Below are 17,969 nucleotides of genomic sequence, written 5' to 3'. Positions count from 1 at the left end.
TGGTTAAAGAAGTTCACGTCTCTTAATGTTCCTACAAATATGCACTGACATGTTTATATGATGCTTATAAATTTATACCAACCTCTAAATGTAAGCATATATCGGGGCTCTTATTATGTAACAAGGGTGATGGCAACAGCAAACAGTCCATGGTTATGGTTTATTTGAGTCATAAACTATATTGTCAAGGATGTAGGACATTTGAAACAGTTACTATAAACTTGTATGATTTTAACATAATAAATTTTGCTTTTTTTTTTTTTTTTTTTTTTTTTACCACTACAAATATTCTAAAAACTACACTTACTCCAGCTAAAAATAAAATATTGAGAGCACCATCTCTAAGGCAATAAAGAAACTGTATTGCTAGTTCCTAGGCTGAAGATTTATTTAAAGCAGTCGAGCCTTCTGCAGGTTTTGACCTCGGAAGTGTGATTTCTTTCTTTTTTCTCTCCAGTTGTAGGGTCCCTCATTGTACTCATTAACATTCATAGACGTCATTCCGTACACGTCCATTCGTAACTATAGCAACGGCTTTTGCTGATGATCTTCTCAAGATGGCGGACGCTGAGAATTCTACTGTGGTGAGTGTATATCATGAATTCAGTCTTGACTTTGCAGGGTAAACATTAATGTCACTGAACCGTTTGATAGCGTGACACTCGGTGGGATAACCCAGCACCTTTACCAAAAGCACGGTCTGTAACTGCGCTTATTTTAAACGCCTGGTAGCGACCGCTAAGTCGGAGCTTATGAAGACCGCTAGCAAGAACTTTCAAATTTAATCCCTTTTATCTCATTGCAAAACTCAAACCGGAGTGCCTACAGCTGTAGCTAAAAGCAGACGAAACAAATGTCCTGGGGGATATGCGTTGTTTGCTATTTTAGCCCACTACATCCTGTGCTGCAAACTACAATTAACTTATGTAATAGTTATGAGGTTTTGAAATATATGCCATTAAGACCTGCTTTATTAAACCCACCATTGCATTCAGAACATTTCGCAAGCATTAAAATGTATATAAGTGGTTTAAGGCAGTTGGATTGCGCATGCGTGTGTTAAATTTATACTCAGCTGCTGTAAATTGTCCTTGGCAGTTTTCTACGGCGGCTCTCCTTAACGAGTTGTATTCTAATAATGATTATATCTCAATGACTAAATCAGAGGCTATCATACTGTCCGGTTGTATTCACTACAGTGTCAACACCGACACGTAAAGGTAACTTTAGCCGTAACCATGTAAACCTACTCATACAGTATGATACGTCAGTTTATTAATATAAATTATATTTCTAATTTTTTCTTATCAGTTAAACAACCCCAGTAGTAGAAGATTTATCTGTTTTTTTATTTTGTTCTCCAGACTCTTGCAATAATTTTAAAAACACACTTAACTTGTGTGATCCAACTACAATACTCCTCATCTCCTTATAACTCAGTGAATTTGTCTAAAATTGAATGTTGTAAGTTCTATGTCTATTGTTTTTGGGTGTGCCAAACCAACATGTTGGTAGTTATTGATCAAATGTTTCACATTCAAGCAATCCTCACAGTTTTAGCATCTGGCCCTTTTGTTTGGGAGAACACCTCTTCTCAGTCTGGACCTATAAAACAGCTGATAACACATTATTATGCATAGGAAGTTATAAAAAACATTAAAATGCAATATGACCCTAAAACAAATACCTTTAGTTGTCAGTGTTTGTATTTCCTAATACTTAAGAAAGAAACTAACAGTCAATTTTGACCCTCAGGTCAAGATAAATCTTTCATTATTCAAGACATTATCTCAGAAAATAAATATAATTAAAATCCGACTGTGAAGATGCTGCTTCTCATGTTATGCACGTTATCATGAGCTTTCAGAGCTCCACAAGTGATTAGAATGGGGTTTCCAAACAAGATTTCTTATTCTCATGGTGTCCGACACATGTCTTTAGCAGTACCTGCTGAAGAAATTGTATACTGAAACACTGAATATGTGTTCGATTGGTTCTGTCCCGGTTTTTATTCACATGTTTCACCTGTTTTTCTTTCTTTTATTACAGCTGCCAGTTCCTACTGAAGCTAAGAAGCGCCGTGCACCTAAAGGTACAACCCAACTTGATTTGTTTCCACTCGGTTTGCCATTAACGTTCTTTCTGTTTAAAACTGCCAAGTCATGATCTGCCTGCAGAGGTCACCCTCACTCTTCGGTTTGACATACTGAGCTGCTGAGCCATCATGTTGAGAGGAATATTTATAATAAATTAAGGGTGTTTTTTGTCATCTTAATTTTCTATATTATCTTTTTGTTGTCATACGATTAATCGTGTCCTCTTGTGTTCTTTTCATCGAATCTGTCTTTATAATCACCAAGTACTCTAGAAGGCTGTTTATTGCTCACTACAAGTCGGGGTTGTCTTTCCTCTGCCGTGACCTTCTGTATGGAGAACAGTCCTGGGGTGAACTTGATATATTTTGAGGAAACAAAAGAGAATGAGTTATCATCATCATCAAGTTCATTTGTATTGCACATTTCAGCAACAAGGCAATTCAAAGTGCTTTACGTGATAAAAACATGACGCAATAAACAGGCAAAAAAAAATACACTGACATGAAAAAATAAAGAGAAGTATTGAAAAGTTGCCATTCAGACTAAAACTAGGGATGTTCCAGTCATTAATGAAAGACAACTCTAAACAAATGAGGTTTTAGCTTTGATTTAGAGCAACACAGCAGTTTTGCAGTTTTTGGAAATTTGTTCCAGAATAGAGGTTAGATCTGAGTCCATCACTACACCCAGATTTTGAGGCTGCCTGCTATGTTTCTATAATAACTGAAGCTTATTATAAAACTGACTCTATAGATTGTTCCCCCTTTTTTTCCCAAAAGTAAAGTGGTAAAGAAATTGATTTGTTGTGTACAGTTGATGTTAATCATAAATGAACATTATTCATGTGTTTCATCTAGTGATGCAGATAACATTCACCAGACCTGAAAGTTACATTGGGTCCAATCCGCAATTTACCAATACCAATACCAATACCAACTTTATTTATAAAGCACTTTAAAACAACCACAGTTGATACAAAGTGCTGTACAATTGAAAAACACAACATAATAAAAAAGTAATTAAAACAGTTTAAAAACAAAAAACATACAAATTAAAACTAGATCCCACTGGTGCTAAAAGCCAAGTAAAATAAATGGGTTTTAAGACGGGCTTTAAAAGTGGACAGAGAAGGGGCCTCTCTGACCTGCAAAGGTAAGTCATTCCATAATTTGGGGCCCATGACAGAGAAAGCCCTGTCCCCTCTGAGCTTCCTTTTTGTTCTCGGTACCTCCAAGAGCAGCTGATTTGCTGACCTGAGAGACCGATGGGGTACGTAGGGATGAAGAAGCTCAGAGAGGTAAGCCGGGGCAAGATTATGCAATGATTTAAAAACAAACATAAGAATTTTAAAATGAATCCTAAAATATACTTTTAAACTAAAATTTAAGTAAGTAGGACCTATTTAAGTGACGAGGGGCTCCATATGTAATGATTTGGGACATAATATTATCAAAAGTGCAAATTACAAAATCAAACCACACTCAGTAAATTCATGGAGCCACAACACATTTGATACAGTCAAGTCTTCAGATCAGAAGATCGTGTAGTTTGTCCAGTTGATCTGAGTAAATATGGAGCAACCATAGATGTGTATTTATGAAGAGCTGTTTCATCATTTTAAGTGAAACAGCAATAATTCTAGGAAGCAATAAAACAACTTTAAATATGGAAAGCTTTATAATATGCTGCTATGACCTAAACAGTAGAAATATGACAGACCCTCTTAATACTTAATATGTACATATAATTACATAGATCTTATTGTTTTTTGATAACTGATACCTTCAATTGTTTGTCAAAAGTCTAAATCCTAAAAGTAATAAGATAAAAAGCAACAAAGCCGATATTAATTGTGTCCATGGATACTGAAGGTTTATATATTCTATAATTACTATCACGAAATGCAATTAGAATAATTTAATGCAGGCTCAAAGTTAATTATGCTGTGCACAACAAGAGTATTATGGTCTATTATTAGGTTATCTGCAGTGCAGCCCAGCATCTTTTCCTGGATAAAAAGCCCAGAAGGTGCAAACATGACTGTTTGCTTTGCAACATGTTTCAGCAACGTAAGATTAGATTAAACGACCCAACGAGATGAGGGGCTTTCTGAAGTTTTCTGAGGGGAAAACTTCCCAAAAAATTATCATCTGTTTTTTTCTTTTTTTATTATAATCTCCCCATGTGTCCTTTGATCTCAGCACGCCTCTTCTCTGCTCTTATCCTCCTTTAACATGTGGCTGAAACACAAGCTAGTCTAAGCTTAGCATTAGCCAGATCCAATACAACAATGCCATAATTCCTTTATGTTTGGGATAAAGTTTTTTTGTTTTTTTTTCTGCCTCCCTCCCCTACACAGCTATATATGGGACACCACATGCTGGGCCTTTCTTGCTTCCCCCTGTAGTTGCGTGTCACAGATATTTTTGCTCTCTCTTCTCCAAATCTGCCTTGTTGTTGTTTTTGAATTCAGATCCAGGAATCCCACAGACACGCACACCGTCGCTCTCTCAGAACAAACAAATCCGATTGGGTCTCCACAAATGGGACCGTTTTGAAGTGAACCCGTCCAGTTTTTGCGTGGATTTCCGTGAAGCATTTAGAATTGGTTCCGGTTCTTCCTGCAAATTATGATCAGAGTTCTGCTTCAAGTCCTGGCAGATAAAAAACAGCTGGATGGGTAGGGGGGTGTTCACACTGTATTGTTACACTCTGTTCTTTAATAACACCCCTCCCTCTCTCTACAATGTCGCTGACAGCCTCAAAGCTGCAGCACTTTATTTTACAATGTATCGAATCCTATTTTTAGCCCGGAGGGAAAGGTAGTAGGTGCAAGATAACGGGATTACTGGAATCAAACTTGCTTCTGCTGGAATTACATTTTCCTTCCTTGTGAAATGAAATGTTGCTCTCTGCTGGGAAGAGAACTTGGAGCATTGTGCTTTAGTTCTTGAGGTTACCTAACCCTTTTCTAAAGCCCTACATTGTGCTGCTCATTCCCTCAGCCTCCCACTTTCATTCAATCTCCGCACGCTCTCTGTCACAAGCACCTGGCTTCCGAGAGACAGCGTTGCCCTGGCAACAAGAAGAATATCTCAACCTACCAAGATGTTAAAGAAGAAAGATAGTGGTGGAGGAGGAGGAGGGGAAAAAGCAAGTGTTTGTTAGGCAAAACTTGCGTACAAGGTGACATTTACAGCCTGACTGATGAGTTGATTAAAGTTTAGCCTGGGGTTGGTTGAAGCCTTAACAGCTATATGGTAACTGTTGCATCAAAGACGTGCGCGAGACTGCAGAGGTAGGGGCTCTTTCCAGATTATTTATTTGCTTTTCGAAATATGAGAGAGAAAAAAAAAACAGCATTCATACACAGACGTAACCGCTTCCAGCCTGAGCCATCTGTTCTTAAGTGAAAGCTAGCTAACAAGCAAATATCTCCAGTGTGTCAGGTGAATTGACTTAAATCCAGCTAGTGGATTGAGGTTGCAGGGGAACATCTGGGCTTACTGTCAGATCAGACACCTTTTAATGACTGCAAAAGGAGGGCGCATGCAAAATTAATCTTTCATCTCTCGACAAAACGAGACATCACCAGAGCTGAAGAATGTAGCGTGACTAAAATATCCCCCAGTTTCTTTTCAATTACAGGTTTTTTTTTATCTTTCTCTCTCTCTCTTTCTGTCATGTCATCCAGCTCCAGAGCTTCCTATTGTGGAGAGAAGAAACTGGCTGATCCACCAGCATTATCTGCGCAAAGACTATGAGACCTGTAAGGTAAATGATTTAAATTCTCCCCGCGGCTCATTCTGTCATTGACCAACGTGTGTTCACCGTCAGATCCCGTCCGAACACACGAAGGGAACGTCAGTTTGCCACTCTGCTTGTTCTCTGCAGTAATTGCTGTATTCCTACATGAATGTGGTAAGCATTCTGTGAATGGATGCTTGCAACCATAAGTCTTGTTCCTGGAATAACGCCTTCTTGCTCTCACTGTGAAGATCAGCCTCGTGCTAGGCGATAACGCGGCACATTCTTTTAATCTGCAGAAACTCCAACCTAGACTTTTAATCTGATTTCCTGCTGTGAAGTTTCATTAATCCGACTGTGAAAATGACTTGAAATGTAAACTCGGTCGGTTATAATATTTGAGGTTGTTTGAAGTCTATAAATACCTTCTGAGGAGGGTAATACTTAAAACAGAGCATTGACAAGTCAGCCACAAAACTCTCTCTCTATATATATACTCTAAAAACACATACTGTCTTTGGAAAAGAAGTCTCTTCAGTTTTATTTCACAACAAAATAATAAGGCACTTTCAAAACTATTTGGTCCAATTTTTGTGTATTACAATTTACTCTTTAGTTCATTCAATTCGATTCATTTAGTCCAAACCAAATCATTCAGTACAGTCAGATTCAGACAGTTGAAACCAGAATCAGGGCCAGTTAAGCTAACATGATGTTTTTGTTCTGTGGGAGGCAGTCGGAGTACCTGGAGAGAGTTCAAGCTTGCTCAAGGAGAATATGTACCTAGAAAGCCAGGATAGAAACCCAGCACCTTTTTATTTAGGACGGCTTAAAGCTGAGTTATAGTCGCGCTTTTGAAAGTTCACGTTGACTGAGCGTGAGCAAGACAGCGGTATGGCTGACAGTGCAGCCATATTTTCATAAAATGAGCTTTCGTAGAGGTTCTACAAATGGTCTGCAAGAGCATCTTTCCAATCATTCATGTTTGCATGAATGGTGGCGCCTGTGATCCTCACCGAGTTAAAAAATTCAGAGGTGAAAGACCAGGTGGTGTAAAGGTGCGTGAGGCCAGCGCATTTGGCTCGCACCCGGTTCACAGCATCAACTTTAAACCTGGCCTAGCTTTAATCCCTATTTAAAATAAGAAATCATAAAAACATAATACAGGCACTAATTATGGAACAAGCATTAAACATTACACTCCATCATCAAAATCCACCAGTCAAATATGTTGACACAACTTACTCAGATCATAATGTTAGAAACATTAAAGAAACCAATCAGAAACACTTAAGTAATAAAAATACAAATTTATTGCAACTGATTTCTGTATCACAATATTTTTCAATAATATTGCTTTTAATGTTAAGTTTGATGCATCTTTTAAGTGGCTGGTAAAGTCCTTTAGGAACGATGATGCAGCGCCAGGGTTGCCTGTTTGAGTTCGCCACACACAGATTGACATAAAGTAATGCATGTTTTATTAACAGAAGACTAAAAAATATATTGAGGAACTTTAAAAAATAATTAAAGTTTAATCTAAATGCTAACTGCAGATATTAGGAGAAAATATATTTAGTCTATTATAAATGGTTTAGAATGGTTTTGCTCAACTCAAGGACTTAGATAAGCCAAAGATGCTAATTTGGACTTTAATTGATGATTTCTCCACTAAATAGTTATCCTTCCTTATTGGAAGATGCTAGTGATTTTTCATCTATTTTATTTTTCCAAGTACTAGCGAGAGGCTTCAAACCCATTATGCCAGTTGGAATTCTTCTTTTAATGTATTTTAAAATGACTTTAACTTATTGAAGTTAGTTATATTAAATTCTCTTAAGCAAAATGCCTGTTCAGTATTTCATCCACTTCATTAAATTAACATCCACCTGCCTCTGTTTCTGTAGGTGATCATTAAAGAACAACTCCAGGACACCAATGGAATGTGTGAATATGCCATATATGTTCAAGGTGAGCCTCCGCTGCCGTCTTTCCCTTCTCACTTTCACCGTATATGTGATGTTAATTAAAAGGTGCAGTGAATTAAAAAAAAGCTCTACCAAGCTCCACGGTATGTGGTCTATTTCCCCAAATCCTCTCTTTGGATGGCGTGCAGAGCCTTTGATTTTTTTTTTTTTTTGTCCTTTTTCTTCACATAGATGAAGATCCTCTTTTTTATGCCATGTCTTTGTTGTTATCCAGCGTTAATCTTACGTCTTGAGGGGAAGATCCAGGAGTCCCTGGAGCTGTTTCAGAGCTGCGCCATCCTTAATCCCAGCAGCTCAGACAACCTCAAGCAAGTGGCCCGATCACTGTAAGTCTGCTGCACTGAATTCTGCATGAGTGCATCAAGCCCCCCTCACTAACAAGATCAGCATAGGAGGACACTTCCTAATAATTATTGTAAAAGTGCTAGGAGGTGAGGAACAGTAATTTTACAGATATTATCTCACTAAATTCACCTACCTGTGGAGGCTTTTCTCTGTTTCACAGAAATGGCTCAGTACAAAATTATATCTCGGGTTAATTTCTCATATTGACTCTTTTTGTATTATTTTCCTAGATTTCTTCTTGGAAAGCACAAAGCAGCTATTGAGTTCTATCATGAAGCAGCAAAACTTAATGAGAAAGACTGGGTAAATAGCACACACACACACACACACACAGGTTCATATTTCTAGCTGTAAAAGTCTTTGTTTTGGCTTCCATTCACTTTAGTAACTGCATTTGTGTCTAATCCACACACATACTGTTTTACACTAACCCTAACAATATTAACACTATACTAGGGCTGCAACTAACAATTATTTTAGTAATCGATAGTGAAAAGCTCAGTCGTTTCTGCTTGACTTAACATCAATACAGTGCAGGGCTAATCTGTTCATTATTTTTTTATTAGCAGATTAATCATTAAATTTGCTTAATAGGAATATTTTTACAGCATTTAAACCAGGTGAAGTTACTATGCCACTTGGAGAGTTCTGGGTAGAACATATTTATAGACAGTTTTTTTTATCTTAAAAATTATATGTTTTTAGCTAAATGTATATATTTTAGTACAGCATTGGCTTAATTATTTCCCTTAAAGTCTAGGGTTTTCTTAAACACAGGACCCTTTTTTGAGTCTGTATACACAATTTAGCAATTAATTGTTTACTAAATTAGAAGACAATTATTTCAATAATCAATTAATTTGCCCCCGACTCTTAAAAAAGCTGCATTAGGAACAGGCCCGTGTAAGGTCCCATCACTCTTCAGAAGGTTAGTGAAGATGACAAAGAAGGTCCTAAATAGAATAGCTAAACAGTACACACACACACACACACACACACACACACACACACACACACACACACACATGCACACACACACCCACGCGCACACACACATTTCAGTGTGGAGTTTCTGCTTTCCTTTGAAGTCTGAAAGAAAAGTGTTAACTTGTGCTTCCTGGCATCTTTGACTCAGAAAACGCAGCGTGAAGTTCTCCTCACATCTTGAACGGAAAGTACTCTCAGTGAACTTTCCTTTTTCTCAACAATACTTTGTTAAACAACAACTTTGTTGGAAGGCTGAGACAAACCAGTCCAAATATTTCAGATCCTCTCTTTCACTTCAGCACCCAGTTTCCACTAAACTTTCTCGAATGCTATTTTTATTAACAAATTAAACTAAGAGCAACACATCTGACATTCTCTCACCATAGGAGATCAGTCATAACCTGGGCGTATGTTATTACTTCATCAAAGATTTCAAAAAAGTGAGTACTCCCAACATTACTCAGTAAAAAAAATATAGTTGTTGCCTCCAGAGGGAAGTTTGTTTATTTTTGATGCTCTGTTCCCGTCAGGCTGAGGAACATCTAAACGCCGCTCTGCAGACAAATAAACATGACAAGACCTTTGTGATGCTTGGGAAAGTTCATCTGCTGGCTGGAGACGCTGACAAGGCCATCGAAGTGTACAAGAGAGCAGTGGAGTAAGTGAGGTCTAAACATTCACACTGTTAGCAACCACTGAGCAGACAAGCGGTTGTTTTTAAGTCAAACACCAACCCAAAATAGCACAAAACATTTCTCCTCCACTGAAGGGTAACAATATTTGGTTTTCAAAGTTATTTTTTAAACAACTAAAATAAAATACAAAAAAAAAAAAAAAAAAACTATGACGTTGACGTGCATTCAGTCTCCCTTCTTCTGGTACCCCGAAAATCCAGTGTGTTAAGTTAGACACCAACTAATTAGTCCGTTTGTTGTCATTTAAACTCAGTATAAAAAAGCTGCTCTGTGAAGGGCTGAGAGGTTTGTTAGTGATTATTAGTGTCTATCCAGCTCTTGGGGAACAAAAAGTATTCTATTTATTTCAACAACATGGTTTTATTGGAAAAAAATAAGTTAATAGCAACACTAAAATTAGAGCTAAAGCTACAAAGTAATGGTTTTTATCTCAAAAACATAATCTTGTTGGAATAGAAAAGAAGAATCTTTTATTAACCCACTCAAATATAAGAATCTGAAATGTATAAAACCAGAATAAAGAACAACATACTGTGTAGTACAGGCAACATAAACACTGTGCATTTATTATTGTTTAAAGCACAAACCGTCCATGTGGATTTGAAAATAAAAACAGACTGTACAACAGAGATGTGCAGATGTCAGTATGCATGTGAGTACTTATTGAGTTTCTTTGGAGTAGTGATGATTATTGAGTCTGATAACTGCAGGGAGGAAGGATCTGTGATAACATTCCTTTATGCACCTTGACTATAACCGTTTGTCACTAAAGTCCCAGTCAAAGTTCAAACCTAAATCCAATTAAATAAATTTGTGAGAAGACATGAAAATCCCCAATCAATCCAATTTCACTGAGTCAGCAATTTTTATAAACAAAATATGAGCAAAAGCAAAAAACCTCTAGATGGGGGAAGCAGGTGGAAAAGTCCCTAAAATGTAATGTTTACGGCTTGTTTCATAATTGCTTACTGTATTATATCTTTATGTCTAAAGTTTGGAGAACTATTTACCTCCTTTCTTCCACTTCTGAGTTATGCATTGCTTCGTGTTGTCACATATAATTACTATAGTCCGATGATTTAAATGCACTTGCAAGGCTGTGTAATGGGAATTTCATCCCTTATTTCAAGTTGAAGTTTCTAAAACTCTTTCTGGGGTTGCTTTCAACTTGTTCCTCCTTTGTTTATCCAACGATTCCCAGCCTTTAGAGCTCCCTGCAGGAAGTGTTTGTCATTTATTCCATCCAAAAGCTTCATCTTCACCATATTTCTTACCCCAGGTCCTTTCCAGCTTCCTTATAAATTCGCCCCACTTCCAGTTTGCTGAATTTTTAAACGAGGCTATGGTGTAAATAAGGAAAATGACATCAGTGTCTGTAACAGCGCTCATTATGGCTACCTCCTGTTGAGGCCAAATGAATTAATCAAATGCCCTAATACTTGTGCTGCCTTTAATGAGACGCACCACTGTGAGTCTTATTTTGGAGTCGATGTGCCTCCGCTCTACATTTCTCTTTGGGCCACACAGGTCATAATTAATACGCTACAATTAAGCTGAAGTAAAGCCTGATGGCATAATCAGCAGCTTCTCTGCTCAAAGAAGTGCAGGCATTAAGTGTAATTACAAGCATGATGTGGACGAGGTGACATTTGTCATTTAACGTGCTCCGTGCTCCATTCAGATTCTCTCCAGAGAACACTGAACTCCTGACCACTCTCGGCCTCCTTTTTTTGCAGGTGGGTGAAGTTGGTTGCAGCCTCTTCTGTGATTTTAATTTGTACTTTTAAAACAAAAAGTACTAATAATAATATTCTGTTCTCCCTGTCTAGCTCGGGAAGTACCAGAAAGCCTTCGAGCATCTCGGGAATGCCCTCACTTTTGACCCCAACAATTATAAGGTATGCTGGCTGTTGGCGCAACATCACTGTTCAAGTTCAAACCTTCCTGCTGAACACCTGAAGGCAGCGCTGAGGTTTTCCTTTCACAGCGGTTCACTCGAAGCAGACGGTCAATCGCAGTCAGACATGTTCCAGTCATCATGTTCTGTTTCAAAGCGTACATCTTCCTCTAATATGTCTCTAATCACAGATTTTTTTTTCTTCTTCTTCCCAGGCCATCCTGGCCGCGGGCAGCATGATGCAAACGCACGGTGACTTTGATGTGGCCATGAACAAGTACAGAGTGGCAGCGTGCGCCGTGCCGGAGAGCCCCCCTCTCTGGAACAACATTGGCATGTGCTTCTTTGGCAAGAAGAAGTACGTGGCGGTGAGTGATGCTGGGGTTTTTTTTGTGTGTTTTGCTTGGAGGAAAGTGCTGTGGCACAGCAGTTAGAGCAGCTTAATGGGATTTGTGCACCAGAGGTTTTATATATAAGCACATCATTGAAATGAGCTGGAAATAGGCTGAGAAACTTTTAATGTTTTACCTCCAGAGTACAAAACAGCACATCGGATTCTAAACTTATCATTTATTGAACAAAACTGAAGCTAAATTATACAGACGCTGCATTGGAAAGCCATAATTTTAATAGCCGCAGAAACATTATCAGCAGTTCTGATGACTAAGTTGTTTTCTGCTTGATTTTAATCTGTTTTTCACATCCTTATGGATAAATGTTGAACCACTCTTCCTCAGTGTTTCAGCAGCTCATTAAAGTTTGCACACTTTTGTTTCTGAGATCCCACCTCAGCATTTCAATGAAGTTGAGGTTTTTTACTTTGACTGAGCCATTGCAGCACATTCCCTTCTTTTTTTAGCCACTCTGTTCTATCACTTATTTTGTTGTTTTGTTATCCTGATTTAAATAATTATTGTCTATCTATGAACCCTGTTGACTTCGTTCAAACACGGGGCCGAGATAATGAAGCATGTGGAGGAGGTACTCTGGTCAGAATATGAACTAAACTGTATCTATGTCTTTTCTTCTGCTTATCATTAAAGCATATGTGTAATATAGTAGTGGCTCGTAACACAACTGAGTCTGACTCATACGTCCTTGAAGCATTTTAAATCCACTTGTTCCTAGATTGTTCTGCCTCAGATACAATTACCATGCTTCCTCCCCCTCTTGTTCCCACAGGCCATTAGCTGCTTGAAGCGTGCTCACTACTTGTCTCCCTTTGACTGGAAAGTGTTGTACAACCTGGGGCTGGTACACCTGACCATGCAGCAGTACGCCTCAGCTTTCCATTTCCTCAGCGCAGCCATTAATCTGAACCCACGGATGGGGGAACTCTACATGTTGCTGGCAGGTACCGTGTCAAAGACGGAGAAGTGATCCGTGATATAATTTAATTCCTTTAAAACCAAGCCGTCTTGCCATTTTGTAATCTTTGTGGGCATTTAAAGTGTTTTAACATTTTTATTCAAAATAGACGCACTATGAAGCTTTTCAGGACAGATTTACCAAAAAAAAAGCAATGTCCAGTGAATTTAGTTTATTGCTAACTCTTTTCTTATATCTTTAATTAACAGTCGCTTTGACTAATTTGGAAGACGTAGAGAATGCCACCAGAGCATATGAACAAGCTGCAAATCTTGATGAGTGAGTCCTGGATTCCACACTGTAATTGTTACTTAAAATGTAAAACTTTATAAAAATCATTAGTTTTCTTCTCTTCCTTGGTGACCAAGCCCCCACAGACCCAACCCCATGGTCAACCTGAACTTTGCAATATTCCTCTATAATCATGGAGACAAGAAGAGAGCTCTGGATCAATATCAGGAGATGGAAAGGAAAGTCAACCAACTGCGGGATAGCAGTAGCAACTTTGAGTTTGATCTGGAGGTACACCGTAGCTCTCTGCTGCTGATGTCAGGAACCAGCTGTGGTTACATGTCACGACTTGTTAACCTGTTCCTTTTATTCACTCCCAGCTGATGGACATGGCTCAGAAGATGGGGGCTGTGCTGCAGGTAACAGATACTCTGGTTTGGACTAAACCGGGCAAGGACTCCAAAGCCAAGCCTCACTCTGCAGCAGCAGCCAAAACCCCGGGAGCTCCTCTCGGCACCAACCAAGCTCTGGGTCAGGCCATGTCTTCAGCTGCCAGCTACAACAAGAACATCCAGCTAACAACAGGTGTGCGTTCCCGCCGTGGGCCGGGAAGGGTTGGATAAAACCTGCATCCAACCCATTGCAAATGTATTTGTCTCAGCTGTGGTTGTTACTTGTTAGACTAAGTAAACAAAGTTAATATGCTTTTAAAGTTTAAATAGGTTTTGCTGCTGCTTTCTGGCAGTTTACATACATTCCTAGCTCTGAGGTTAATTGTGCAAACCAGCTAATGCATTCAGTCAGCAGCCAAACCACGTACTTGACCTTTGTGTTGTGCATTTTTGAATAAGTGGCTAACAGATGGGAAAGAAAAACAATGCACTCTACCATCAGTAGTAGGGCTTTACGGGTGTTACGTAGCTAGCTGCTGTTCACCTACTTTCACATGAAAGAAACTTATAGTTTTCAAAGCTATCACATTTCTTGTGGAACATTAGTTTTAAATGTACCAAAAGTTGTGACAAAAGATTAGGGAGTTTTTTTAAAGTTGATGCATTTGCAAGGCTTCTTATGACACTACCAGCATGTATGAAGTAACCCTGGACCAATTGTTCTGCTTCACTAATTCTCTTTACAAGACAAACCCAGTAACAGAGTAGATGCCATTAATTGTATTGTGTACTCTTTTTTTTTTTTTTTCCTATTTTCTGCAGAAGGTACTCTAAACCCATTCTTTCCATGTTTAGCAGTGTATCTATTCAAATTAGCAGCATTTCTGGCATTAGTTGTATGAAGTTTTAGTCAGTAAGTGGCTCCTGCTAACATGCTTGGATCTATTTATGCCTATTTGATTGTGTTGTATTGAAAGCAAACGTAGACAGGCTGCGTCAGTCAGATTCACCGTCCTTAATAAATGCTTCAGATTAATCAGAGCAGGTTTCGGTGGAATAAAATCAACTCTGCATGATATTTTTCAGGCGTTTCCAAAGGCCCTTCCACATCTCTCGAGCCAGAGCCTGATGCAGAGAACGCCCCCAGCTCACCGACTGACCCTCCAGGCTGCCCAGAACCTGAAGATCCAGACGGGTCCAAACCCAGAACCTCTAAGAGGAGATCCAAGGTGGAAGAATGAAGACATATTGCGGCCGCGGTACTACACGTGTCTCATTTTACGTTTTTAATGTTACTGTAGTCAGATTTAAAGTGTTAGGCACAGAAATCCACTACTTACTTTACAGCTAAAAAAAAAAACAAAAACAAAAACTGGGTCATTTTTCATATTTGGAACAGTTCATCAGACCGATTGGTGCAATAATGTCCAGCAGATTTCTTAGTTTAACTATGTTTCTATTCAGCCAAGAAACAGTAGGAGCCTTTGTTAAGTGGCCCGTGTCGAGATATTTCAATTTAGCTTATTTGATCCTTTCAGTTTTATTCGCTATTAGCTGAAAGGACCAATTTTCCTTGTATTGGCTTAAAATCCACTGCAGGTGAAGGAAACGCTGTGACAATCTGAGCTCGAGCCAAGATGGGGCAGACAGAGCGAAGCTTTTGAACATTTGTATCATATGACTTGCAAACCGCTGTACTTGCTTTCATGTGTGGATAACTGTTATGTTTCTAATGAATAAAGTATTTAACATTAGATAAATACTTGAAAGACACTCTTGTTTTCTTGGGAAAACTGGTTCAAGCTGTTCATCATGAACATTCTTTTGATTTTCTTCTAAATTATTTTTTATGAATGGGTTTGCTTTTATTTGTGCCTGGTGCAAACTTTAATTACTCCTCATGGGACACCAAAGAGACAGAGAGGCGTTCTTACAGTTATATTTCTGTAGTGGAACAATTTACCAAGCAAACACATCTAGTCGCTTTAAAGTTTACGTTATCGATTTGAACCTTCTGATCCAGGGATCTGCCACTTAGCTTCTCCTCTGAGCAGGTGTGTGTGTGTGTGTGTGTGTGTGTGTGTGTGTGTGTGTGTGTGTGTGTGGTGACAGCCACTTCATCCCCCCTGCCTTCCTTAACGAAGCCTCAAATGACGCTGCGACATCCCGTGATTGAAAACCAAGAGGCAGCTTCAGCACCGTTTGACCCTGCAGACGCACACAGCAGCAGTCACTCATTTGCTTCATCTCCTCCACTAACACTGAGCTCTGCTGTGTCTTATAGCCCAGAGACTGTAGTTTCTTTCATTAGGAGCTTGTTAAGCCGCGCCCGCTTGAATCGCCTGTGGTCCTGCGTTTTACAAGCCGCCCGATGGCCTGTAAGTTACTATTCCTGCTGCAGTTATATTTCAGCACAGCTGTGGAAGATTGCTTTCCCATTTCTCATCTTCCTACAATTCAAATAGCCTCCAGGAGAGACGCTGCTCCTCGTGGAAGTTTCATCTAAAGTTTTCTCGCTCCGGGGAAAAGAGCTCGGTTGTGTTATTTTTCATTGTTGGGTTGTTGTTAAAATAAATGCACAGTTCTTGCTGTGACAGTGCACATTGGTTGAGGTTAATGACACTTGTATCTGTGTGTAGTTTGAGATTTATTGAATCTCAAAGCTTTAAGCCTTTAAAGCTTTATGACTTTGTAAAATTTAGAACATGTAATGAGACCTTCTGATGGTATCGGTCTCAATGAGACTTCAGAGTTTTCTAAACTCAGAAAACCCTGAAGTTAGTTAAAATAGTTTGAGTAGACATTCAGAAATTTAAATTAATAAAAAAAGTTTGGTTTTCAGAGTAAATAATCTTGATTTGTAGATAGAGGCTTTTAATGCCTTAAAATATATTTCAGATGTTAGTAGTGACGGGAAAATTAATGCATCAAGCCTGTCTTTTATAGAGTTTATTTTTAACCCGTCTTATCTGATATATTCAGGAAGGAAGGAATATTAGGTCAAGTAAGACTACTATAGGAAGGATTTCATTGAAGAACTGTATCTTCCTATTTTATGTCAAATGTGTGAATAAGCCAAATTTAGATGGAGCAAAGAACATAACTGAGCTTTATTTGACCAAAGAGCAAGAGGACGGCTGTTTTATTTGCTTTGGCTATTTTCTATTTTGAATCTATCTGCGTGCCGTAGTTTGAGATTTATTGAATCTGGCTGTATAAATCAGGGCTAAGCTGTTAACCTTCCTCCCAGTTTCCCCCCAAGGCAGCCCCATCACTTCAGCCTTAAACTCCAGCTACACCTAAAACTATTATAATTCAGCTTGCAGCCTCTCCTGCAGTCCATGCCCCCTGTCTGGCTCAGTTAAATGCTTCCCCGGGTAAATCTTAGCTCGTATCAATCCAGTTCCCGGTGACTGATAAGTCTCCTCACTTGTTTTTCAGTTCAGTTACTAATTACTTGTTCTCAGTTCCTTCTCAGTAATGCATAGCTTTACATACAGCCTCTGTCCTAGTTTCTGAGTGCAGATAACCAGGAATTCTGCCCAACCTGGAAAAGTGTCAAGTATATTTAAGGTCTGCATAAGTACAGAAAAAAACTATGGAAAAAATATTTGCATTTTAAGACTATTTTTTGTCCTATTCTATAAAGTACTTAGTTTAACACTTTTAGAAAAATCATGTCTTTCACGTATTTGTTAAAACTTCGAATAGATGGGGAGTATGTGCAAAGAAATAAAACTCCTCTTTTTCCCCCTTTTGGTCCTACTGCCATCTGCAGAAATGCACTACTCACTAAGAAACAACCAATCAGAGCAAGCAGTGTTTTAGCGCTGTCGATCAACCTCGTGTACAGGCTGCAGCTGTACTAATGATGGAGAAAAAACTTATTGTCGCATGAAAACTTTATCCGCCGCTATCAGTCGCCATGCCAACAAGCCACCTCCAGCAGTCTCCGCTGTGGGGAAGGAGCCGTAGCGCAGCAGAGAGCATGGGTGTGAGCAGCGCATACATGAGAGGGATTTACAGCGATATGACCATCCTCCTGGCTCTGATTGGTTGTTTCTGACCAAGTGGTCAATTCTCTGTAAATGTTTGTATTTCTGCAGATGGCAGTCATACCACAGAGAGAAGAGGGTCTTTTCACAGATTATCTGTCACATATCAGAACATGACAGCTTTGACAAATAAGAAACTCTTTGTTTTTTAAATAACCTGCTGCAGCT

General features: G+C 38.9%; 1 protein-coding gene across 1 annotated transcript; it reads left to right on the top strand.

Annotated features, from left to right (window-relative positions):
- The first annotated feature begins 47 nt into the window (after nt 1-47).
- Nucleotides 48-15,508, top strand: bbs4 (Bardet-Biedl syndrome 4). Its single transcript, XM_014999276.2, has 16 exons — nt 48-584; nt 2,050-2,092; nt 5,791-5,870; nt 7,751-7,814; nt 8,046-8,157; nt 8,407-8,479; nt 9,550-9,603; nt 9,694-9,821; nt 11,540-11,594; nt 11,688-11,756; nt 11,971-12,123; nt 12,938-13,109; nt 13,333-13,402; nt 13,492-13,645; nt 13,735-13,939; nt 14,833-15,508. Exons 1-16 carry the CDS (start codon nt 558-560, stop codon nt 14,985-14,987), a joined length of 1,614 nt encoding a protein of 537 aa, XP_014854762.1. The 5' UTR covers nt 48-557; the 3' UTR covers nt 14,988-15,508.
- The last annotated feature ends 2,461 nt before the right edge of the window (nt 15,509-17,969 follow it).

Source organism: Poecilia mexicana, unplaced genomic scaffold (genome assembly GCF_051168715.1).
Source record: "Poecilia mexicana isolate PSO_F unplaced genomic scaffold, ASM5116871v1 scaffold_3, whole genome shotgun sequence".
NCBI classification, from domain to species: domain Eukaryota; kingdom Metazoa; phylum Chordata; class Actinopteri; order Cyprinodontiformes; family Poeciliidae; genus Poecilia; species Poecilia mexicana.
Note: the sequence above shows the minus strand (reverse complement) of the source record. Positions and strands in the feature narration are given on the sequence as shown.